At 43.4% G+C, this 26628-nt stretch overlaps 1 protein-coding gene across 2 annotated transcripts; it reads right to left on the bottom strand.

Moving 5' to 3' along the window:
- Window positions 1–13455: 13455 nt before the first annotated feature.
- Window positions 13456–20552, bottom strand: LOC143485144 (E3 ubiquitin-protein ligase TRIM35-like). 2 transcript variants are annotated; one of them, XM_076984390.1, is made up of 8 exons: window positions 20493–20552; window positions 19868–20344; window positions 18284–18379; window positions 17968–18198; window positions 17452–17474; window positions 17007–17125; window positions 16304–16424; window positions 13456–15463 (listed from the first exon to the last, which is right to left on the bottom strand). In XM_076984390.1, exons 2-8 carry the CDS (start codon window positions 20267–20269, stop codon window positions 15307–15309), a joined length of 1149 nt encoding a protein of 382 aa, XP_076840505.1. In that variant the 5' UTR covers window positions 20270–20344; window positions 20493–20552; the 3' UTR covers window positions 13456–15306. The 2 variants fall into 2 exon arrangements, with proteins under 2 accessions (XP_076840505.1, XP_076840504.1); XM_076984389.1 differs by having other exon boundaries at window positions 15325–16424.
- Window positions 20553–26628: the final 6076 nt, after the last annotated feature.

Genomic DNA, 26628 nt, shown 5'->3' with positions numbered 1-26628 from the left:
CACTCACACAGACACCGCAAAGCTTTGTTTTTGATAAATATATATATATTTTTATTTTAGAACAAAAACAACAGTAAAACAGTAAAATCTAAATTAAAGAAACAAATAAAAACCAAATGAATTATAAATATTACAGTATGACCATAAATATATTGTTCAAAAAATATTTTAAAACTATTTTAGATAAAGTAGTGCAGAGAACAACTTTTAAATATTAATAATAAATGAATATTGGTGTACTGAGGTGGAGGGGATATGATGGTGTAAATATTAATAATAAATAAATATTGGTGTAGTGAGGTGGAGGGATATGATGGTGTAAATATTAATAATAAATAAATATTGGTGTACTGAGGTGGAGGGATATGATGGTGTAAATATTAATAATAAATAAATATTGGTGTAGTGAGGTGGAGGGATATGATGGTGTAAATATTAATAATAAATAAATATTGGTGTACTGAGGTGGAGGGATATGATGGTGTAAATATTAATAATAAATAAATATTGGTGTAGTGAGGTGGAGGGATATGATGGTGTAAATATTAATAATAAATAAATATTGGTATACTGAGGTGGAGGGATATGATGGTGTAAATATTAATAATAAATAAATATTGGTGTAGTGAGGTGGAGGGATATGATGGTGTAAATATTAATAATAAATAAATATTGGTGTAGTGAGGTGGAGGGATATGATGGTGTAATGCTGCCTCACTGGAAGGTGATAAGGTTGAGAATGTGTCTTCTGGTGGACCAGGATGTGTAGAAACAGGATTTAAATATATTTCAAAAGTGCATCTAAAAGGAACAGAGGAGTAAATATGTGTTTTAATATATATTTATTTAAAAAACTTGCTGAGCTAAGCTAATAATAGCACCTACTAGGACTGGGCAGTATGATGACAGTATTGTAAAATTGTGGCAGTATATTAACCACGTGACGTGACGCAACGTGCCAAATATGTACTTTGAAAAATTTGGCGCATTCATTAAAAAGATCTGTGGGCGGGGTCAGAAGTTGGAGCTCACCTAACTTTGAACTAGTTTCAAAGAAAAACACCACTGCTACAGATTGGCTGCATTTTCGATTTGTTTCAAATTAAAAGGGAGAGCCAGCAAACCTATATGAGTCAGTGGGTAAAATCTGCTTACAAAAATTCTCCGCCAAAGATGGAAACACATCAACATGCATTCTCTTATTAAAACGAAGCACCCTTCAAGTACAACATATAGTGTAATTCACCATATTATATTACCTTTGGTTTCTTCCTCCTCTCATTTTTCTCCCCTGGGCACCAGAGAACTTTGGTCTTTTTGACATTTTCTGGAGAGATGTCACTCACTCTGTGGCGTTGTTTTTTTCCTCACAGAGAAACAGTAACGAGGTACGTAGAGCGAGCGGGGGGGAGGGGGCTGCGCGTGTGATGGGTATCGTGTGCTATTATAATTATTAATTTGACTAATATTATTAAACAATGAAGTTGTGATTATGTGGACTTTGCTGTTTTTTTAATGAATTGTTCATTTGTAATAAATAAATAAATAGATATAAATAAATAAATAAATAAATAACCCATTCACGAGCGCCCCCCTGGATAGCCGGCGCCCCTAGCATTTGCCTATATCGCCTAATGGAAGGGCCGGCCCTGCCTAACACAACAGTTTTTTCTAGTTTAAAACCTACAGTTTTATTCCATTCGTCTCTTGTCAGGTTATGTTAAGTGTATTTTGGTGACTCTTTTTGATACATACTGCATACTGTATATCATGGGTAAAGAGCTAAATGCTCTTTAAATGTAGCTCGCTACATAAATGTAGCTCACTTCCATTGTGTTGTGGCTGGTTTTGCAGTGCTTCTGAATTTGCAGCGCGTTTCCGAAATGTAGCGCACACGTTGCCATTTTGATGCATTTGCTTTGCGTATTTGCAGCGTGTTTTTTTATTGATCTACTATTTCTGTCTGTTCTTCCTTTCTCTCACTCAGGTAATAAAAATGGCATTAAGGCAGCTGTGAGTGGATGTGCAACCAAGAGCACATGCGATAACTCTGTACCATTCTTTAACTTAATGAATATAATGACAGATGTGAAGTGCTGTGAGGGGAACCTGTGCAACAGTGCTGGCAGCACTACACAGAGTCTCCTCCTCATTCTGGGGCCCCTGCTCTCTTCATCTCTCTTCATCTCAGCTTTGTGGTGACCTCCAATAAGGAAATGGTTCAGCCAGTTATCACCATGTTAGCTGCAAATAACACATTCATAATCTGCATACATACTGCACCTTCAGCAGTTCCTAATGAACTTTGTCATGACAATGTCTGATGTAGTAAAATAAAATAACCAATAGTTCTGCTGTGTGGACCTCTAATTTAATTAGATTCAGTTTAATAGCATTTCATGGTGCTCCTGTATAATGAGTCTGATTCAGGCTTATGTGACTGGGATCATTATAACAATCACAGTATCTAGTACAAGTAAACTTCAGAATGTTCATTTATTTCCATTAAAGAAGAACAGAGACATCGGTCCTTCAAAATCAAATCTGTTGTCACTTATTTGGAAGTTAGGTGTGACAAGCCAACATGTGAACTTCTTACTTGTATGCAGTAATTAACACATACAGTATCATGTGAATGAACAAATATCTATTTTAACATTCTGAAAAACAAAGCAGCTATATGCGGATTGCTGAATAGCAGAAGGATAGATGGGTAGAAGGGTAGATGACAGAAGGGTAGATGGGTAGAAGGGTAGAAGGGTAGACAGGTAGATGGGTCGAAGGGTAAATGAGTGGAAGGGTAGAAGGGTACAAGTGTAGATGGGTAGAATCATGTTTATACACATCTTGCATGCATCATGCATTCATCATACATACTGTGCCCCACTGCAGGACAGGCCTGAGTACACACTGTATGATATTATTAGTATCATTAGATGTTGTTATCATTAGTATCATTAGTATAATTAAATGTTATGTTATCATTAGTATCTTTAGATGTTATTTTATTTGTATAATTGGTATCATTAGATGTTATGTTAGATGTTTATGAATATTACTTAGATTTAGACTTAGACAATCTTTATTGTCATTTATTGTACACGGGTGTTCACAGAATGAAATTTCATTGCATTTAGGCTCGCACAGTGTACAACAGAATTTTGGATATATAAGAAAAAAAAATTATCAGTAGATTTCCAGTAACCAGGTTTGAGATAAGATTGCAAGAATATGACAGATGGCAATCCAGGATTGACCAAAATACGTGGTGAGAGTGTACAATATAGGGTCATTCCATATCAACTCAACCAATGGTCCCCACCTGACTATCTCAGAATCCTATTTTTCTTTCCACCCACACACACACACACCTTATTTTTTTTCCTGACTCAACTTTTTTTTTTTCACACAACTTTTTTCCTTTGAGATCAGTAGAGGGACTGATTTTTTTTCTTTTTGGGGTTGTTTTAAGTACAATTGAGGTTCTTGATTTGTGGATTTATGAAGCCTTGTAATAGTGTTAATATTCCACATACTTGTATAGACTGTTAATGATCTGCTTGTTATTTCATATCATAGTCAGGCTGTTTTGTAGGTTAAGTGAACTTCAATGACCTGTATTTTTCATCCTACAACACAATATACTTTTTCTATAGATTCATTAGTGTACTTGTGTTATTGTGGGTAATATATTATTTTATATCTGCTACTGCCGTCCTCCTGTGCGAACCCTATGATAAACCAGTCTTATTAGAGGATATATTAGATATTGTAGACTGCCTAGATAGGATAGCAGAGTTACAGAAGCATGAGCCATAATCGAAACAATATCAAAAGCACCGGGCGCACAAGGCTCAAATATCCAAATTAAAATTCCAAAATGCAAAATTGACACCCAAGTAGTTCTGGCAGGTATTTCACAGCTGAGAACAATATCAGCCGTCGATAGAAACAGTGCACAAAAACCACTCAATCACAAGGTTGAGGTGCAGCTCACTTGCAGTGTCGGACTGTCAAAATGTCAAAAAGGCTAAACAATCCTTTATAGTTGAAAAAAGCTTACCAAGTGAAGTAATGAGTAATGAATCCCTTTATCTTGTAAAAAAATAACTCAAATAAATGAAATAATTGAACAGCCAGAAGAAGTATCCACCCTCATACACTCATTGTCGTAAATGTTCAGTGACGTTTATATTACTGCTGGTAACTACTTGCTTAGCCTGTTTTGTTTTGGGAAACATTGAATGTTTATGTTGGAAAGACCGCTGCTCCCCCCGTACATACTACAGCGGAGAGCGCCACTGCTGACACGTCAGAGGCTGGCGACGTGACAGGCAGGAGTTATTGAGCACATGCGAACTTGTACTGATTCTTCACCAAACTGGCGTGTGTGTATTTGTGTGTTTGTATGCGTTCATGACAAATTACCATACGTTACACACTTCGTTATCTTTACTGCTTACCTGCTATATAAACCCGTGAGCACTGTAGTGGTGATTATTCAGGAAGGCAGAGACGTCAGAGCCGACCCCCTACGCACTTGAGAGATTACGACCTCTCATATTCAGATGCGAGGATGAGTTTCCAGTCTACTTCCTCTCACGCAGCACAGCACACACACAGGATTGAAGAGGAGAACATAGCTACTCCAGACCACAGTGAAAGGTCTGCCTCTCCTGCTGATGAGCAGAGTTTCAGCCCTATAAGCCAGACCCTATGGCAAACAGTTGAAGAATGGCCGACCACGGCCGTGAGATGGCCAACAGGTGAGGGCGAACGTTCAGCCTATAGCACTCCTCGCCAGCTCTCCCCTGTGCCACCGCCTGCACCCTTTCGTCGCCCATGGGAAGATGCGCCCAGTGTTCAAGGCGTGAGACCTCAGCTCGACATGTCTCAACCGCTCACACTTAGCGACCCCCCCTCTCTGTTGCGAACGTCCTTTCATCATTCGCCTCATGACCGGCCATCTCTTGCAGGAGTGAGAGACGGCCCACTAGCCCAACTGGAGTGTGCGTCCACATTGCCCCGACAACACCCTCAGCGACAGCTGCAGCCCTCAGGAAGCCAAGCTCTGAAGTCAGATGCTGTGAACAGTACCCAGGTCGATCCTTACCCTCACAGGAGGACCACAGCTGACGCACCCCTACCCTCTCAAGATCAAGAAATTATTAAATACCTAGGAAAGATGATGAACGAACTCCAGATGATGAAAGATCACCTCGAAAGACCTGTTTCTCACAACGCGGCTGAAGCTGCCTACCAGCCCCATCGCACGATCCATGATGTCAACCATAGTCTAAAGGGTAATGAGAATGATGCCTACTTAGCCCCATACTATGCACAGGCACGGCCCGGGCACCAGGGAATCCCAGGGAACCTCCTTCGCTATCAGCACCACAATGTGCATCCGCGTCAGCCGGCATTGGAGGCTACCTACCGACAGACGCCATTCAGTGGGAGTGGACCTCCACAAGGAGGCCCGGCCATCCCTTGTGGGCATCCTGCCATGATAGAGAGCACCTACCGAGGCCCGCGACCAACGATACCTAACCTCAGCACAAGAGACCCTAGTGAGTTCACCAGACTGAGAATAGCCTTAGAGAATCTCCTACCCCCTGAAACCACAGAACTATTCAGATACCAGATACTCCTGGATCACCTGAAACTCGAAGAAGCACGCCTCATAGCGGACTCCTACCTCAACTCTCCCTATCCATACTCAGCCACCATGGCCGCATTAACCGAGCGATTCGGCCAGCCCCGCGAACTCGCCTTGAAAAAGATCGCTCAGGTGATGGACTCTCCTGAGATACGGAGCGGCGACACAGTAAGCATTCGATCACTTTGCACTTCAGATCAGAGCCCTTGTGGGACTGCTGAGAACCCTTGGAACAGAGGGTGAGGCAGAGCTGAGATGCGAATCACATGTGGAGAGGCTTTTGAGCAAACTGCCACAGGAGATGAGGTCAGAGTTCAGGAGACATGTATGGAGTCTGCCACGCACTACGTATGACTTACTGGACTTCGCAGACTGGATTCACTATGAAGCCTGGTGTCAGAATAGTGGAGGACAGACAAGCTCCAAAGGGCAGAGACCGAACGCTAAACGGCCGCAGGGTCGAGATATGAAGTACGCTCCACGCACGGCATACATATTACATGGAACAGATGAGGACTCGAGCAGATCACCTACACCGAAGGCAACCAGGCGAGGTGAGAGAACCTACTGCCCCTATTGCAAGGAAGATCACTACCTCAGTCAGTGCCCCACCTTCATAACCTTCAGTAGAGAAGAGATCACAGACTGGATCCGCTCTAACCGACGCTGTTGGCGCTGCGCACGAGAGCACCAAGCGGCACGGTGCACGCTTAAGAAGCCATGCAGCAAATGTCAAGGGAATCACCTCCATATCCTGCACGATATCAACAGCCCTAGACCCAGAGAGGATTCCTGCCTGATTAATTCAGAGAACAGTTATGTGTATGTGGACAGACCTGCCGACGGGAGACGTGTCCTCTTAAAGGTTGTTAGAGTGCTACTGCGCTGTGAGTCCAAGCTGCTGGATACATATGCGATCCTGGATGATGGATCAGAGCGCACAATCCTTCTTCCCGCTGCTGCGCATCAGCTGGGAACCCAAGGCACCGCAGAATCCCTAGCACTAAGGACAATCTGCCAGGACGTTCAGAACATACAGGGGGCATCAGTTTCATTTCACATTTCTCCTACATCTAACCCAAAGAAGACCTACAGCATCACAGCAGCCTTCACAGCTAACTGCCTTGCCCTCGCTGACTACTCCTACTCAGCTGATCTATTGAGGAAATACCAGCATCTGAAAGATCTACCCATCCAGCCTCTTAATAAGGTGCGCCCCTTACTTCTCATAGGTGCAGATCACACACATCTCATAACACCCATAGCCCCGGTTCGGATGGGCCCGCGAGGCGGTCCTGCCGCCATCAAGACCAAGCTTGGATGGACGTTGCAAGGACCTACCAGCCAGCTAGAGACACAACTTCAACCACAACAGTGCCTGTACCTCTGCCTTTCCCCAGCACAGATGGAGTTGAAAAGAGATGTAGAAAGGCTCTGGCAGCTTGATGTCCTGCCTTACCTCAGCGAGAAGCAGGCTACCTGGTCAAAGGAAGAACAGGAATCCATGAAGCACCTTGAAACAGAGACTTCCAGAGTGGACGTGGACGGAGTGCTCCGCTACGCCACCCCGCTGCTGCGGAAGAAAAACTCTCCTTCCTTCAACACCACGAAGGAGGCCGTCATGCCCAGCCTCAGGAGCCTCGAGCGGCGTCTGGCAAGAGCTCCAGATAAAGCAGTTGTGTACAACGAGGAGATTGTCAAACTAGAACGCACTGGAGCCATCAAGAAGCTATCGTCAACAACATTATCCGCAAGCGAGGAGAGCTGGTACATCCCCCATCACATGGTGAGCAATAATGGAAAGGATCGCATCGTGTTCAATTGCTCTTTCCAATATCAAGGCCTCAACCTAAACGAGAGTCTACTGCCGGGCCCTATGTTAAGCCCTTCATTATTAGGAGTCCTCATTCGTTTCAGGGAACACACTGTCGCGATAAGTGGCGACATAAAAGGTATGTTCTATCAGGTTCGGCTTCTACCCAAGGACAGGCCCCTCTTGAGGTTTGTGTGGAGGAACCTGAGGACAGGAGACACCCCAGATGTCTACGAGTGGCAGGTTCTACCCTTTGGGACGACCTGCAGCCCTTGCTGTGCATCCTTCGCACTCCAAAGGCATGCCTCTCTCCTAGATGCAGACATACATGATTCTGTAAAGAGACATTTTTATGTGGACAACTGTCTGCAGAGCCTGACGACAGCCCAAGAAGCGCGACATCTGCTCGACAGACTTCGAGTGCACCTGGCCCAGGGAGGCTTTGATCTTCGCCAGTGGGCCTCCAACATCCCTGAGGTGGTCAGTCACCTACCTTTAGAAGCTCGTTCTGCAGAATTAGAATTGTGGCTCTCCCAGGACAAGACAGATCCACGCGAATCGACCCTTGGACTTAGCTGGCACTGCGGAACAGATGAACTAGGTTTCAAGTACCGACCTGTCAGGTATGAGGCACCAACCATGCGGAACATATACAGGGTACTGGCACGTCAATATGACCCCCTTGGAGTCATCCTCCCATATACCACACGAGCTAAGCTGATTGTACAGCAGCTATGGGGAAGACACAGAGACTGGGATGATCCTCAGATCCCCGAGGACCTACTCCAAGCCTGGCGATGCTGGGAAGACGAGCTCCAATATCTACCCCTGTTAGCCTTACCTAGATGTTACACTCCACCCGACATGGACCGACTCGATGTACTCCATGACATCCACATCTTCAGTGATGCCTCTGAGAGAGCATATGGGTCCGTGGCATACCTGCGCTCTGAGGATAAGGGAGGTAAGATAAATCTGTCTTTCCTCTTAGCTAGGTCACGGGTGGCCCCCCGAAAACAGCACTCTATACCGAGATTAGAGCTCTGTGCAGCCCTCACTGGCGCCCAGTTAGCAAAGCTCCTAACCACCGAGCTTACCTTGCCTATTCAGAGAGTCACCTTATGGACTGATTCTACTACAGTCTTACAATGGCTTCACTCCCAGTCATGCCATTTCAAGGTGTTTGTGGGAACTAGGGTAGCAGAGATCCAGGAACTGACTGAACCTGAAGCGTGGCGTTACGTTGACACAGCTAGGAATCCTGCCGATGACCTTACCCGTGGCAAGTGCCTCAAAGATCTGACCATGCCCAACCGATGGATTCAGGGCCCAGAGTTCCTCCTGCTCCCCCCAACGGAGTGGCCTCTTCACCCCCCTAGGAAGGTAACCCAGCCGGAAGAAACTCATGAGCTGAGAAAAACAGCCTTCTGTGGCACAGTGACTGCAGCATCACCGGAAATAGAGGCAGCACGGACAATTGAATGGAACAACCTGATTGAGGCAGCCGCAGAGGAGTGTCACGGGGCGGCCGGTCTGCCCAGCAACCCCACCGCTGACTCGTACCGCAAGGCGGAGTACGAAGTGTTTAAACGAGCCCAAATGGAGAGTTTCGCAGACGACTATTGTCTACTCAAGGCCGGTAAACCAGTGCGTGCAAACAGTAGAATGTTTAACTTATCCCCGGATTTCGATCGAGAGACCGAGCTTATTCGAGTGGGTGGCCGACTGAGGAGAGTCGAGGACCTTGACTTTAGCGTAAAACACCCCATAGTATTAGATCTCTGCCACCCAATAACCCGATCACTCATTCAGAACTACGACGAGCGCTTGGGTCACCCAGGACCTGAACGAGTCTTTGCAGAACTCCGCCGGAAGGTCTGGATCCTCAGAGGCAGAGAAGCCATTAAGAAAGAGCAGAGGAAATGCCTAAAGTGTTGCCGGTGGAAGTCAAGGCCAGCCTTTCAGAAGATGGCAGATCTACCTCCCCCTCGACTTAGACTATACAAACCTGCTTTCTACTCAACCGGTGTAGACTGCTTTGGGCCGTTCCTGGTTAAGATCGGGAGACGGTGCGAGAAGAGATGGGGCCTTCTGTTTAAATGCCTCACAACAAGAGCGGCTCATATAGAAATCCTGACTGCAATAGACACTGATGCATTCCTTATGGCCCTTAGGAGGTTCATAGCGCGCCGTGGAAAGCCGGCAGAACTCTATTCTGATCAGGGAACTAATTTCCGTGGAGGCAATACCGAGCTCAAGAACACCTACAGTCAGCTCAGTCCCAACCTACAGCAGAATCTGGCTACTCTGGATCCACTTCCATTTTAACCCCCCAGCTGCACCTCACTTCGGAGGAGCATGGGAGCGAGAGATCCGCTCTCTGAAGACTGCGCTCTATACCATCCTTGGCACAGATGCAGTTACTGAGGAAGTACTCAGGACAGTCCTCATAGAGATCGAGGCAATCCTCAACTCCAAGCCACTCGGGTATGCTTCTTCAAACTGTTCAGACCCCGATCCCATAACTCCAAACTGTCTCCTTATGGGGCGGCCAGACAGCTCTCTACCTCAGGTAGTTTATCCTGGGTCAGAGCGCCTCAGCAACAGGAGATGGAGACACTCCCAGCTCTTGGCCGATAAATTCTGGTCAGCCTTTGTGAACAACTACCTGCTTGGGATGCAAACTAGAGGGAAATGGCAGAGCCCAACTGACAACATTGCAATTGGAGAGACTGTGATGTTGGTCGACCCACAACTGCCTCGGTCAAGTTGGCAGATAGGACAAGTCGTGAGAGTTTTCCCTGGGTCTGATGATCGAGTGAGGACAGCAGAAGTTCAGATAGAGGGCAAAGTGTATCTCAGGCCAGTCACCCGACTGATATTGCTGCCGAAGGTGCAGGATGCTGAGGATGATCAACAGGTCACTCAAACGGTCCTTCCAGGGGGGCAAATTTAAGAATAAATTTGGGGGCGGCGATGTTGGAAAGACCGCTGCTCCCCCTGTACATACTACAGCGGAGAGCGCCACTGCTGACACGTCAGAGGCTGGCGACGTGACAGGCAGGAGTTATTGAGCACATGTGAACTTGTACTGATTCTTCAACAACCTGGCGTGTGTGTATTTGTGTTTGTATGCGTTCATGACAAAATACCATACGTTACACACTTCGTTATCTTTACTGCTTACCTGCTATATAAACCCGTGAGCACTGTAATTACCGTGGAACTGATGTGCTGTGCTGAGATTGTGATTAAAGAATATGAGCATCACCCCCGTGCATTCTCCAGTGTTCTGACCGACACTCCGAAGGTGGACGAAATCATATTAAGAACTCGCCTAACGCAGTCCATCAACCTTTCCTCTATCGAACAGTTTATGTTTCCAGTGGGGCTGAACACTACTGGGAAAGGATCTGCGGATCCTCCTAATCCCACTAACTGCAGCACTGCAAAAATTATGTCCCCCAAAACAATGCTGTGTCCCCTGTGGGACTATACTATACCAATAAGGGTCCCTGGCCAAGGCTCCTAAAACTACATGTGCCTTCTTTTGTACCATGATTGAAAATCACCCTGAATATGAATGACTTACATAATCCACACAAATCCATTATCTATCCAGGAGTCTGATAACTGATGGGATCAATATTTGTACCTATTTGTTTTCATACATTTGTATGCATATTGAGAGCCAGATGGAAGAGAAGAAAAATCATATCCAGGGGGATCCAAACAAAATCAAAATGTAATTGATCCAGGAGGATTGAAACAAAATCAATATATAATGGATCCAGGAGGATCCAATCACAGCTCAGTTCTACTTCTAATGGGCTCCAGTAGTCTTTTAGTTTGATTTACAGCATTTGAGAGGCAGATGCAATAACTGAGAAAGGCGAGATTTATTAAGGGCAAATTCATTATCAGGGCTGTCAAACGTTTCCAGGGTCACATGGCCAACATGAAAAGAACAAGGAAAAGGGGCAGGGTTACAAGGGAAGGCGGGACAAACAGTCAGGGAAAAACACTGACACATGGACCAGGATGACAAAGTTTGACAGCTAGTGTGGGGGTGTGGCAGTCCAATGGAAGACAGGGCACTAAAACACAGTGGGAAACCACGGGGCATGGCGAAGTATGGGGACGGTGAACTCAGGACAAAACAAGATAGGACAGTGATACAGCACTGCGGGTCTAGGCGTGACATTGGCCTTGTTCTGGCTCTCCTAAACGACCCTAGAGTGATATCATTGTTTTCTGTTTCAAAGTGAATCCGGACCATTTCAACATATTATCCCCTCCGTTTGAAATTTTCATGTGGTAATTGTTGACAATAAAGTGACAAAGAATTTTGGTTTTAGTTTACGGTAGTATGTTATGGTATCTCTTTTTTTTTGTGAAACAATAAAAGAAAGAATGTGTTGTCATTTTTTCACGTTTTCAGCCAATCATTTGTGGCAGGCATAGAGCACTGAACTCTGGGCCTCCACAAATTTGTGTGATGTTAAAGACTGAAGACTGTACAGGTACAGCTAAAGGTGTACAGGTACATGGATCACATGAGACCGTCTGTGGTATATAACACAGAAGATCCAATAATTTATGCTCTTGGGTCCTGCATTTTTCCTACAGTCCAGGTCTATCCTCCTTTGTCCAGGGTAATTGTTGTCATACTTCTAACATGTGATCATTTATTTGTTGTTTACCATCAGTACATTTCATATTTGTATTTATTATATTTCTGTATTATTCACATCCCAATATGCAACCAAAGCATGCAGTATTGCATTAAACAGTGTGTCTCACTATTCACTGTGCCGGGTGAGATTCCTCCCATGCCCTTCTTTATTATGCCACCTTATGGAAATGATGTGTCAATCAAACCTGACCAAAACCATACAGTCTGATTGTGAACATCAGGACTTCAGAGCTTTATGTTATGTACCTGATGAAGTAGCTAATTAGTGTTCAGTTTTGTACCTGTTTCATTTTTAACACATCACAATAAAATATTATTGCAGAAATTCTATGACACTACCCAACCACACCCTTAACAGATTTATACAAACTTCATACAAACTAAAAGCACTTGACTGAAATATGAAGGGCTACCTGGAGCAAAAGAGCAACGTGACAATATATATATATATATATATACACACATTGTCACGTTGCGGTCCCGACCCCTCCCTTTTGGGCGTGTGTTTACGTTGTCTACATCTACTCGTCTGCGTCTGTGGATCTCCGTGGGTGCGGTTACGTCTTGTGCTGATTCGTCTCACCTGTGGCTCGTCTCGTCATCATGTGGGGTTTATGTGGTTTGTCTATTTAATGTGCGTTTGTGCAGTGTCCTGTGCTCGTCGTTGTTTGAGTCATACACGTTTGTGTTTGTCTGTGTTTATACGTGCGCATACTGAGCTATTTGTGCTTTAAATAAGTGACGTTGTCAGGAACCAATGGACTCGTGTCTCGTCCGTCTCCCTGTGACCAGTGTCACAAAACGACGATCCGCCAAGAGACACCATGCCAGGATACACCACCCAGCCCAAGAGGGGCCAGAGACCCAGCCTATGCCACCATGCCTCTTCACCTGCCCAGCACCGCAAGGCCACCGTAAACCCCGAGATGATGGAGCAGGACCCGATATGCAAGATCATGCTGCTTCGTGCTCGGGAAGCCTCTTCTGTGGAGATGGCGGACCATTTCCTCGAAGCCTGTGGCGGGAGAGACACCCCTCTCCTTCCCGAGACCTCTCACCGATAAGGTTAGGCGTCCTTGAGCTCTGCTGCACCGCCAAGACCCCGGACAGCAAGTTTGGGGATGAGGAATCGGAGGAGGAGGAGGAAGAAAACCGGGCCCCCTCAGTTTGTTCCAATCCCACCGTGGACTACAGTGAGGGTGAAGGGGAAGAAGAGGAGGACTATCCCCCCTCCGTATGCTCCGCCCCCACTGAATACTACGGTGAGGGCGAGGAAGAAGAAGATCATTCCTCTTCCGTGTGCTCGGGTTTCAACGAGTACACGGACAGCGAGCTATTGACAGAGGAAGAGGATGAGGGGAGCTCGCTTTACTCGGAGTGCTCATCCCAGACCGTGAGGGGGAGGAGGAAGCCCGAGGAGGGCGTATCCCCCAGACACTCCAAGGTAAGCGCCATGGACTACTCCAGGGGTGGCAGCCCGGAGGAGCCCATGAGCTGGAGCCAGGGCCGTGAGGAAGAAGCGGAGATGGAGGTCACTCCCACGGTCAGGTCCAGAGAGGAAGAGCGAGGAAGAGAGGGATACCCCCGAGGTGGTTCCCCGGAGAGAGAGAGAGAGAGAGCAGGTCGGCTGACCTACCCTGCGGCACGCTCCCCGAGGGCTTCCACAGAAGCCGGTGGCGTGCCCACCGGGAAGGCTACAGGAGCATCCGCCAGCCGCGCCGCACCCGGTGATGGGTTTGCGGAGAAGGCGGGGAGAAGACCGCCCACCGCAGCACCTGCAGCTCCGGCAACCTCCAGGTTCTCCTCGCTGGCCGCTCTCCTCCTGGCGTGAAGCCTGGCGCCATTTACATGTTTGTCTGTCCCGGTGTTCGTGTGTATTCCCGTATGTCTGCCAAATCCCCTTTTCCCTTTCGTGCCTCTGTGTGTATCATCCCTGTTTGCGTGATCGTAAATGTTCCAGTGTGTCTGTCTAATGTGTTTTCCCCGGTCTTCCCAGGGAGGGTGTTCTAGGCTGTTCGTGGCGGACTCTCCACCGAGGGCGGTCACCTCCCAGACGCAGGACTGAGCGCTTCGGATCCGCCCATCGATGTGGGTTCGGGGCACTTGGTCCTGTTGGCACCCCAGGACGGGTAGTGCCCTTGGTGGGGGAGTCTGTCACGTTTCGGTCCCCAACCCCTCCCTTTTGGGCGTGTGTTTACGTTGTCTGCATCTACTCGTCTGCTTCTGTGTATCTCCGTGGGTGCGGTTACGTCTTGTGCTGATTCGTCTCACCTGTGGCTCGTCTCGTCATCACGTGGGGTTTATGTGGTTTGTCTATTTAATGTGCGTTCGCGCAGTGTCTTGTGCTCGTTGTTGTTTGAGTCATACACGTTTGTGTTCGTCTATGTGTTTATACGTGAGCATACTGCGCATATTTGATTTGTGCTTTAAATAAAGTGACGTTGTCAAGAACCAATGGACTTGTGCCTCGTCTGTCTCCCTGTGGCCAGCGTCACATATATATGGTCTCTGGTGTATACAGACACACATGTATACATGGTCTATGCTTCAAGTACATTTCGTTCAGTTAGCTAAACTACGAACTAGCTAGCACAATTTGCTAACCTGAGAGGATTTAAAGTTAACATCTGGCTAGCTAGTCAAATATCTAACTGAGCTACTTACCGAAAGAACTGCAAACAACTTGACCCTAATGATCTGTTACACCAATTTCCTGCAGAACAAGACATTGAGGAGTGATATAAAGACACTTTTGACATTTTACAAAATAAACAAAGTTAAGGTTTTGTTGTCAATCAACGCAGCTATTAACTGTCAATCACCTTATCGCCACACCCCTTTAAGTAACTTCTATAAAATCTGCAACACTTCTGCTGAACACTATTTACACAATGGTAAGAGATATTGTTCAAGATCCATGTTTCTCATATCTAACACATTCACATACAGACCTCATCAATCTCTCTGATGATCCATACTTAAAAAATGTCAAACAATCATGCAGTGCCACAGTGTGTTGAGCCTGTAGCCAGAGTGACACCCACTTTCTCACCCAGTGACTGACTCTCTCTCTCTCTCTCTCACACACACACACACACACACACGTGTCTGTTTTCTTTCCTTCCTCCTCTTCCCTTTTCAGGTCCTGGGGTGTTCAGCTCCAGTGCTGTGACGACTGGCCTGTGCAGCTCCTCTACCTTCATCTGGAGTGGAACTGCTCTGTGTCTGAGTGTTTACTACCAGAGTGTTTGGTTTGTTCTTTGTGTATTTGGAGCTCCCTGCTGTGTCGTTTTGTCTTTGAGATGGAAAATAAAGACATGTTTTATGTATAAAAAAAACAAACTACTTGAGGTTTACCATATGCATCCTGCATCCTCTAATCCAACTAATGTGATCTATTGTCCATTCCTCCTTCATGACTGGATCTGTTGATTTGTGACTACCAATAAAAGAAGTGGGTGTCTGTTCACTCTTCTGTGTGTTTTAACGGACGTACCATGGTGATAGCATGCCTCCCTAGATCCAGTGGTAACAGCTACAATTATGTATATATTGTTAAATCCCAACAAATATTAACATCAAAAAACAATTACACCCACATCTCCATCCTAGGACGATATGAAAGAAAATCACTTAACATAATACTTCAGCGTTTTACTGTCTAATGTATAGATGCCATAAAATAAATTATTTGAAAAAAACCTCATGTTTGAGATTAATTCAAGGCAACAATGTTACTGATATCTTTGTTGGCAAGATTTTCACTGGAGAGCTGATATTATAGAATATTGGGAAAATAGTATCAGTAAAAGTGTGTGTGATAGTGTGCAGGTGTGAACTGGTTAGAAGATCAGTGAATGTCACTTTCCCCCTGTCCCAGTCCAGCTGAACTCTGACCCTCTGCAGTTTCTCTGTAGGTGTGAGGTAGTGAAGTGCCCGTCCTGGGCAGCGTGTCCAGTATTCATCTGTCTCTCCACTGTAGCTCAGACTCCACACTGAACCCCAGAAAGACTCTCCCTTTCTCAGTGTAGATTCTCTAATTACACCCAGTGCCCAGTCATCACTGTCTCCAACATCAACATCCCAGAAGTGTGTCCCTGAGTAAAAACCCTCAGAGGCCAGGACACATGCATACTCATCAAATCTCTCTGGATTATCAGGAAGCAGTGAGTCCTGTGGTCTGTAGTCTACAGTAGTGAGATCATCAGACAGGTGGAGGTCTGGATGTGCCGTGTTGGGGTCCAGAGAAACAGGGTCTGAGGAGAGAGAACAGAATGAATCATCATGTCCTTCATGTGTTTATGTGATGAGGTCACATGTACAGTCTGCAGTATGTTGATAAGAGGGAAGTGATGGTGATGTGTGTTCACCCCACACCCCTGCATGCTTGTTGTTTTGACACTTGGAATTGTCAGTTTTATTAATTGATATATGTTCAGTTATCTTGGATTCAAAATTTGAATAATGCAAGTGACACTTAACTAGGGCAGTGCTACTGTTACACTGAGTGTCACACAGCATGTGTGTATTGTTAGCGTCTGTGTACTTAAATGTGTATGTGTCCTTGTGAATGGGTAGAAACATTACAGTGTCCCCCACTAAACGGTGCTACTCCTGGAGTGACTAACACCAATGGATTGTCCCCAGACTGAAGGACAGGGCCACAGGGCCACAGCGTCCAGTCCACACCTACGACAACTCACTGTTTATACTAATGCAGCCTTTAATACTGGAATAGTTCATTTACTAAACCCAGAATTTTTGTTTCTCTCTCTATAGAGTTCTAATTGTGAGCAGTACAGAAACTGTCTAATTAATCAAAGAAAACCAAAACTCACTGTACTGGATAATCTTCTGCATTCTCTCCCAGACTCTAAACATCAGGTTAGAAACATGTTTTGCAACATTGATCAGAGCTCCTGACACCTTCTCATGTTCCTTTGGGGTGTGGGGAACTCTGTAAATGTTTAAAGATTTTATACTATTATAATATAGAATATATTATGATATATCCTATTTAAATTATTTAAAATTTATAGTAACTATAAAAACTATAAGTAATTATTTATGAAAAATCTTTCATCAAATACATCAATGTACTGTATCTATCAAAATGTTTGCACATCAATATCAATATATTTTTATTCCTAAATACCATCTTCATATATAATGTTTCTGAAATTACAGACACCAAATACTGAAGATCTAAATGTATCAGAATTATTTCACAAACACAATGTGTGGCACAATATGGTGATTGAAACAGAAATAATAATCACTCACTGTTTCAATGTGGACGACAAGTTCTGAGAAGGAACCAGAGGGACAATTGTATACAGAAAGAGAAAAAAACATTTCATAGCATCAGTAAATATTGCAAAACTCAATAACTTGCAAAAATCAATAAATTTGTTATTTTGTTTGAGGTTAAATATACTTCTTTCTTATATGATAAGCAAATCAATGTGTCTAAACCCTTACACACGCACTCACACACATTTTTTCAACTTTATTCATCCCCGAGGGGCAACTGAGGAAATGTTAGAACATTTTACTTATGCATTTGTGTGTGTGTGTGTGTGTGTGTGTGAGTGAGTAAGACCAAGAGAGAGATGGCCAGCGAGTCATTAATTTACGTTACATCATTTACGTTACACTTACGTTCGCCACCCCCCCCCCCCCCCCCCCCATCAACAATTTGCACTCGCCACGGCCTCCAGGTTCAAATCTCACTCCAAGCGATCTTGAAAAGTTAGCAACCCTGGTTTAAGTGAGAGAGACAGACTGAGTGATTCTTACTAGTAAGAACGGGATGTCATCAGCTTCCATCTCCTTCTCTGTGTTTCTGATTTGATCTGAAAGAGATGCTATTTCTCCACTCATCTCCTCAATCTTCCTCCTCATCATGTGACTCTTCTGCTCCTCTTCCTCCTTCAGTGCAGCTATTCTTGCTGATTCTTCATCGATTAGAAACTGGTGAATCATCTCAAACTCCTCCTTTATCTGCCTCTCTGTGTGCTGGGCCTGATACTGGAATGGGAAATGAGGAAATATAAACTGTCCAAATGTGTGTTTCATTGTAAGTAGACATTTATAACTCAGAGTGATGCTTCACCTTAATGTGGGCTGCTGTTTTCTCACAGGCTTGTTTATTTTCCTCTAAGACAATCAGATGCTGCTGTAGAGACTCCAATAAGGTATTGAATTCATTCTGTAAAATAGTAGTAGGTTGGTTTATTAGAGGGCTGTATGAGTCTTACAGGATTTCATACATGTTTAGATGTACTGGTGATTACAGAGATTTTAACAACTCAACAGAATGGCATGATTCTTTTTAATTTTTTACTATAAAATGTACTAGAGATGTTTGCTATATCGTAGCAGGTTGTATGTCAATATCTTATTTATATTTAGTTTTACTGTGAATGAAGGTCTGATTTAGCACTAGGACTCCCTGCACACTTTTTTTTACCTGACCTCCACCAGGGGGCAGTTGTTCTGGGGACATTTGCATCCGATTAGGCCACCCTTTGTATGTAAATGCAGCCACTTATAGGTAGACGGGGAGTGGGTGATGGTGTGAACTATGTGGATTTATTGACTCAGATGGGAGAACAAAAAACCCTGTCCTCCCATTGGGGAGACTGAGGGAGATTGTATGTGGGTGTATAAGTGTGTAGGTGTATGTGTGGGTACATATATGAGTGTGTTGCACATATGGGATGAAGGTGTGTGGGTGTATGTGTGTGAGGGTGAATATATGGGAGGAATGTGTGTGAACACTGACCAGTGGCTGACCATGAACACTGACCCTCTTTTCTCTCCTCCTCTTTTCTCTGTATGGTCCACCTAACCCCAATTATTTTTTTCCACTATTGTACTGTATTGTACAGAATTGTTTTCTGATCATTACATAAAAATAAAGTTGTCCTCCAAAGATGGGGGGTGGGGGGTAGGCCAAAAACAAGAGAGTAGTGACTCTGAAATGTCTTCTGGTAAGATTTACTAAATGTCCCATTTTTGTGTGCCGGTTATGGCTGTAGTGTTTTTGGAAGACACACTGTAAAAAGTACCATCTTGATAAGTTAAAATTGCTCAAGAATATTATTCTATTTCAGGTAGCTGAGGGTTTTTTGCATAAATTTATGTAAAAATATCTTTACCTATTGGCGGTTTTTCAAAAGACAAAAACTACTGAAAATAAGGTGAAAATAAGGTAAAAAAAAAAAAAAAATTAGTGCCATTTTGAATAATCAGTATGCCACTTATATGCCACTATAATTCAAATATTATGTTTGTGTCAATTTTACATTATTTCAACCGTTCACTAATCAAATCTCAAACATATGGTCCTGAGATGAGCAGACTTCTTGCAAGAGAGCTTGCAGTCTCATGAGGGAGCCAAAGGTGTGTATTGAAAGGTGTGTGTCAACAGCAACCAGCCACAGCTGACACACGCCTCTTTTACATAACACTGGAGATAAGAAGGGCTTATCACACCTACCAACTCCTGTAGTTTGACATGAGTTGGGAGTGAGAGGTATTTCTGTCTAAAGCAGGGGGCTTGGTAGTTCTAGTGTAGTTGCCTGAAATCTCAATCTGACAGATTCAATCTAGATTGTCTAACATATATTTCAAGATAATCTGAAAATGGGAAAAACATTACAATAAAATCAAAACAGTAGTGTACATTTCATACCTTAAAGTCACACACTGCTTCATCTACTGGACAGCAGTCGTGATTTTTGTGTTTCTTTGAAGTCTGACACCACACACACACAGGCTGTTGGTCCTCCAGACAGAAGAGTTTGAGTTTCTCGTTGTGCAGACTGCAGACCTTAGACCCTGCTGAAGCTCTCGGACTCCTGCTCTCTAGAAAAGCTTCACACAGGTTCTTTAGTGCAAGATTACAGGGAGGATCATCTATTGAACATCTTCTCCTACAGACTGGACAGTCTCGAGATCCCTTAGTTTTCCAGAACTGCTGCAGACAGGTTTTACACACACTGTGGCTACACAACAGTACAACAGGATCCCTGAAGACATCACAGCACACAGGACATGAAAACTCTTCTTCTGACAGAGGGTTTGTAGCAGCCATTTCCTCCAACAGCTGCTGTACTGTTTCTCTGTAATGGCTCCTTCTGTCCAAACCTCACATCTACATTTAGATCTTCTGTAATAAACATAGTAGCACAGGAGTTAATCAGTCACTGTAGTACTTAATCCAGCTGAAATAATTTAGACTGTAGACTGCTTTCAGACATTAGGTAGAAAGAAGTAAATCTCAGAGTTTAAAGGTTCTCATAACATTTAGAACTCACCTGAACGCAGAAATAACAAAGTCTAGTGTGGTATTTCCATATTTACTTCCTCAAACTGGCAAGTGTGTGCAGGTAGGAGGAACTTTGTAAAGGAATAAATGAGTTGAGAAACTACGATTGCTCCACTAGATGGCGCTAGTTTACAATCAACTACCTGAATCAGAGAAACGGCCTCTAATTCAACCTCAGATTTTATATTTATTCATTAAATATATGAGTGCAGCAAAACATTTTCAAGTTTTAATTAATGAGATAATGATTTTTTATTTTCATTGTTTCATGGAATAGTTTGTAAAACAAATGGATTCATTCTACAGAGCTCCACTACTATACCACACAGATTTGAATGTTTTCTCCTTGTGTATCTTCCTTCAGTTTAGTGGCCTAAAGTGACTGTGGTGTTCTTGAAAGGATGTGTAAGCAGGAGCATCTGTGAGGGAAATCCGGAGTTGGTTTAACATGTCAGTGTAACGCTGGTCTTGGTTTTTTAGGTGGACCTTGTGCTAATTAGGATAGAGACCAATTACTGGGCCAGCTGGGATATGGCCGGGCATTTAAATGGACGCCCTGGGAGCCTTGGGCAAGTTCGGCTCATGGTGGCTTTTGTCAACTTGTGATGGGCACAGCAGCATTTTTAGATGAACTGAATCATTAGAATCAGTTCACTAAAAAGATCTGTTCAAAAGATTCGTTCACCAAATCGTTCAGTGCTTGACAGGAAGAGCCTGCGACTCCGACCCACCCAACTGATACACGGCTGAACGGTTCATGTTTCAGTTTAGTTTACGGACCCCGGACCAGGAGACGAGAGTGTTATAAAAATTTATAAATAAAAAATATGCAACTTAATGTTCTGAAACCTAAATGTTCTGAAACATAGCTCTGAAACCGAGAAACCGCCTCTGGGACCAAGCCACGCCCACCCCACCAGCTTTCCAGCGTTTTCAAACATGGCGGAACGCGGGGATTCTTTATCACAGCAGCAGGTAAACTGAGTTTTACTTTTAAAGTTTATACAAATGTTATAATTAATTGCTAAATGGTCTGTAGATATTGCATAAACTTTAATGGCAAAATTCAGTTTACCTGCTGCTACCATATTTGAAAAAGCTGGGAAGCTGGTGGGGTGGGCGTGGCTTGGTCCCAGAGGCGGTTTCAGAGCTATGTGTCAGTCCGGAATCAGTGACCAATGGAGATTGCAGAGGAACGCCTTCATCTAAGACCCTCCCACATGTGAAATGTGTTCCAAAACTCAGAAGCATAAAACGAAACAGAAGCAAAGAGATTCCAGAAGCAAAAGACCTTACTGGGAAAAAAACAAAAAAAAAAAAAACAAAAGCAATGGAACCAAAAACTGTCAAAATGCTAATGAAAATAAGTTTCAAGTAACCAATTATATTTTAAAAATATACTTTTGATATATTTTTTTCTGTTCTGCATTCATAACATATACTTTCTGCTCTTGATGCTAAGAATTTTGCTTTCAGATTTACTTTTGCTACTGTGGAACTTTTGATACAAAAATAACTCCATATGATACAATCAACCTGATGATTGATGATGCAGGGGGCACCAACCAAATTCTCGCCTAGGGCACCACATTGGTCAGGGCTGGCTCTGTTGCTACTCTACCGCTTTTTCTCTTAAGATTTGTTTAATAATTCTTTTCCTTTTTACAAATATAGCGTTCAGCAAGTCCATCTAACAAACTGTCGACAAACTAGTTTGGTATTTTCAAAATTTCATGAACAAGTTAATTCACTTCATTAAATGCATTAAAAAAGTGAAACTTGTATATTATACTCATTCATTACACACAGACGATTACATTACACACAATCTAGTGTTTTTCTTTTCATTTGATGATTATAACTGATAACTAATGAAACCTTCAACTTCAACAATTTTTAAAATACATATCTCTGACATTTTACCCATGTCATTTGTTAGGACATGTGACGTCACACTACCAGCATTAAAGACCGCTATACTTTAAAAGCACCATTTGATATTTTTCCATTATATACAGTGGGGAAAATAAGTATTTAGTCAGTCACCAATTGTGCAAGTTCTCCCACTTAAAAAGATGAGAGAGGCCTGTAATTGACATCATAGGTAGACCTCAACTATGAGACAAAATGTGAAAAAAAAATTGAGAAAATCATTTTGTCTGACTTTTAAAGAATTTATTTGCAAATAATGGTGGAAAATAAGTATTTGGTCACCTACAAACAAGCAAGATTTCTGGCTGTCAAAGACCTGTAACTTCTTTTTTAAGAGGCTCCTCTTTCCCCCACTCATTACCTGTATTAATGGCACCTATTTGAAGTCGTTAACAGACACGTTAAAAGACACCTGCCCACAACCTCAAACAGTCACATTCCAAACTCCACTATGGTGAAGATGAAAGAGCTGTCGGAGGACACCAGAAACCGAATTGTAGGCTGGGAAGACTGAATCTGCAATAGGCAAGCAGCTTGGTGTGAAGAAATCTACTGTGGGAGCAATAATCAGAAAATGGAAGACCTACAAGACCACTACTAATCTCCCTCGATCTGGGGCTCCACGCAAGATCTCAGCCCGTGGGGTCATAATGATCACAAGAACGGTGAGGAAAAATCCCAGAACCGCAAGGGGGGATCTAGTGAATGACCTGCAGAAAGCTGGGACCAACGTTACAAAGGCTACCATCAGCAATACACTACGATGCCAGGGACTCAGATCTTGCAGTGCCAGACGTGTCCCCCTGCTTAAGCCAGGCATGTCTGAAGTTTGCTAGAGAGCATTTGGATGTTCCAGAAGAGTATTGGGAGAAGGTCATATGGTCAGATGAAACCAAAGTAGAACTATTTGGTAAAAACACAACTCGTCGTGTTTGGAGGACAGTGAATGCTGAGTTGCATCCAAAGAACACCATACCAACTGTCAAGCATGGGGGTGGCAACATCATGCTTTGGGGCTGTTTCTCTGCAAAGGGACCAGGACGACTGGTCCGTGTACATGAAAGAATGAATGGGGCCATGTATTGTGAGATTTTGGGTGCAAACCTCCTTCCATCAGCAAGGGCAATGAAGATGAAACGTGAGATCTGCATGGAGGAATGGGCCAACATACCAGCAACAGTGTGTGCCAACCTTGTGAAGACTTACAGAAAACGTTTGACCTCTGTCATTGCCAACAGAGGATATACAACAAAGTATTGAGATGAACTTTTGTTATTGACCAAATACTTATTTTCCACCATTATTTGCAAATAAATTCTTTAAAAGTCAGACAAAATTATTTTCTCAATTTTTTTTTCACATTTTGTCTCTCATAGTTGAGGTCTACCTATGATGTCAATTACCGGCCTCTCATCTTTTTAAGTGGGAGAACTTGCACAATTGGTGACTGACTAAATATTTATTTTCCCCACTGTAGGCTATTTTCGTGCCATTTACCTGGTTTGGTCATGGCTTTAGAATCAGCATCAAGATGGCATTGAGTTTTGTTCCCTGAGCCATTTAGTGATCACCTTTGCTTTATGGCAAGGTGCTCCATCATGCTGGAAAAGGCATTGTTGATCACCAAACTGCTCTTGGATGGTTGGGAGAAGTTGCTCTCGGAGGACATTCTGGTACCATTCTTTATTCATGGCTGTGTTTTTAGGCAAGACTGTGAGAGCCGATTCCCTTGGCCGAGAAGCAACCCCACACATGAATGGTTTCAGGATGCTTTACAGTTGGCATGAGACAAGACTGGTGGTAGCGCTCACCTCGTATTCTCCGAACAAGCTGTTTTCCAGATGTCCCAAACAATCGAAAAGAGGATTCATCAGAGAAAATGACTTTACCCCAGTCCTCAGCAGTCCACTCCCAGTACCTTTTGCAGAATATCAGTCTGTCCCTGATGTTTGTTCTGGAGAGAAGTGGCTGCCCTTCCTTGCTGCCCTCCTTGAGACCAGGCCTTGCTCCAAGAGTCTCCGCCTCACAGTGCATGCAGATGCACTCACACCTGCCTGCTGCCATTCCTGAGCAAGCTCTGCACTGCCGGTAGCCCGATCCTGCAGCTGAAACACTTTTAAGAGACGGTCCTGGCGCTTGCTGGTCTTTCTTGGGCACCCTGGAGCTTTTTTGGCAACAATGGAACCTCTCTCCTTGAAGTTCTTGATGATGCGATAGATTGTTGACTGAGGTGCAATCTTTCTAGCTGCGATAAACTTCCGTTAGGCCATTTTTTGTGCAGTACAATGACGACTACATGTGTTTCTTTGGAGATAACTAAGGCTAACAGAAGAGAAACAATGATGCCAAGCACCTGCCTCATTTTAAAGTGTCCAGTGGTGCCATTCTTACTTAATCATGACAGATTGATCTCCAGCCCTGTCCTCATCAACACCCACACCTGTGTTAATGGAGGAATCACTGAAACAATGTTAGCTGATCCTTTTAAGGAAGGGCTGCAATGAAGTTGAAATGTGTTTTGGGGGATAAAGTTCATTTTCTAGGCAAATATTGACTTTGCAATTAATTGCTGTTAAGCTGATCACTCTTTATAACATTCTGGAGTGAATGCAAATTGCCATTATAAAAACTGAAGCAGTAGACTTTGTAAAAATTAATATTTGTATCTTTCTCAAAACTTTTGGCCTACTGTACTACTCGTTATAGCATACTGCATTGGCCTACTGTATAGGAGGGAAGTACAGCATTTCGGACGGAGCCGTAGTGTAGTGACTTACAAACGTTGCAATTTCAACAGCATCCCATTTTCTGTCCCACCATTTTCCTACACTATATACTTGGAGAAGTTGACCCCAACACCACTTCCCTGGAGAATAGCTTGGACAGTCCAGTTGCAGAAAGTCAATTATTTCAAGCACTTGGTATTAGCAGTTAGGACAGTTTGTCTTCCTTAAACGAAGTCTGCGTTTGCCTTCATCTTAGGGCGGAGTTTGAATGAAACAATTTTACCCATATACTTATTTATTAAACCTTTTAAAAACACAATTTACTATACATATCAATCAACCAAAATGGTGCTGAATCTCTGGATTGGCTTTCGAAATGAGCCGTCTCCCTTCTTAATACTAAAAGCCTCATTATCTTTTCACAGAGAATCAATATATTCACATAATGTACAAGATTAAGTTCATATACAGAGGGAGGCAGTTTTCCAGTAGATTTAATCTATGAGAGAACATTATTTTAATTAATGAAAAATACCATACCAATAACATGATTTTACTTGCACCAGATCTTCCCAGGAAATTAAACTCCATTATACATGAAAACTGTTATTTTCAATAATGCACAGAGGTTAAGAGGTTTAGTCACTTGTGATAATTCAAGATATAGTGTAAGAACTAAGAGAACCAGAATTACCTAACTGGGGAATAAAACATCATCCTACAGTTATATCCAACGGAGATACTGCTACCGATAAACCAGCATAAAAGTGTATCCCCCAAATATTTTCCAAATGCACTGATACCCCAAATGCACTGTGATATTCTGACTTCTACTGGGAAAGTTCACACATTGTAAGTTAAGGGACTAAGGCTGTGTATCAAATACTTTGGCCATTTACTAAATCAGCTGTTTCAGTGCGCTGATTTCAACCATATCCTCTCTACATATTAAGTCTCTGTGTTCAGATTAATCTCCTTTTTTCACAAGCCTTGTGAATATTGTACATTTTTTGTAGTGTAGATTCACCCCTCAGTGGTTGAGACTATGTATAACCCCAAATAAGTTGAGAGGCACTGAAAGGCAACATCTTGAATACAAAGGCTCAAAAAATATATAAAAGATGCTTAAAAAGAAGTCCCTATAAAACTAGGGTGATAGAAACAAACAGTTCTCATTTACTTGTACCTGCAATAAATACTGGGTCATGGACATATCAGGCAGGGTGCTCCCGATTGCACTGTAGATGGCAAACAGGAAACGTCACATCTGCTGTTTACATATAAAGGTAAAACCCCAGTCTTGTTTTGCTGAAACAGTAAATTGCGTATAATGCTGGTTTCACTGGGTATGTCACTTAAATGGGATGAGTTTTATTTTTTCCAGGATAAAGAAATGGCAATGTGCTTTTCGATGATGGATATATTGTTAAACCAGTGGCCCAAGGAAAAATCTGGACCCCACCTTCA

The sequence above is a fragment of the Brachyhypopomus gauderio genome, chromosome 21 (genome assembly GCF_052324685.1).
Source record: "Brachyhypopomus gauderio isolate BG-103 chromosome 21, BGAUD_0.2, whole genome shotgun sequence".
NCBI lineage: Eukaryota > Metazoa > Chordata > Actinopteri > Gymnotiformes > Hypopomidae > Brachyhypopomus > Brachyhypopomus gauderio.
This window is presented reverse-complemented; position numbering and strand designations above follow the sequence as displayed.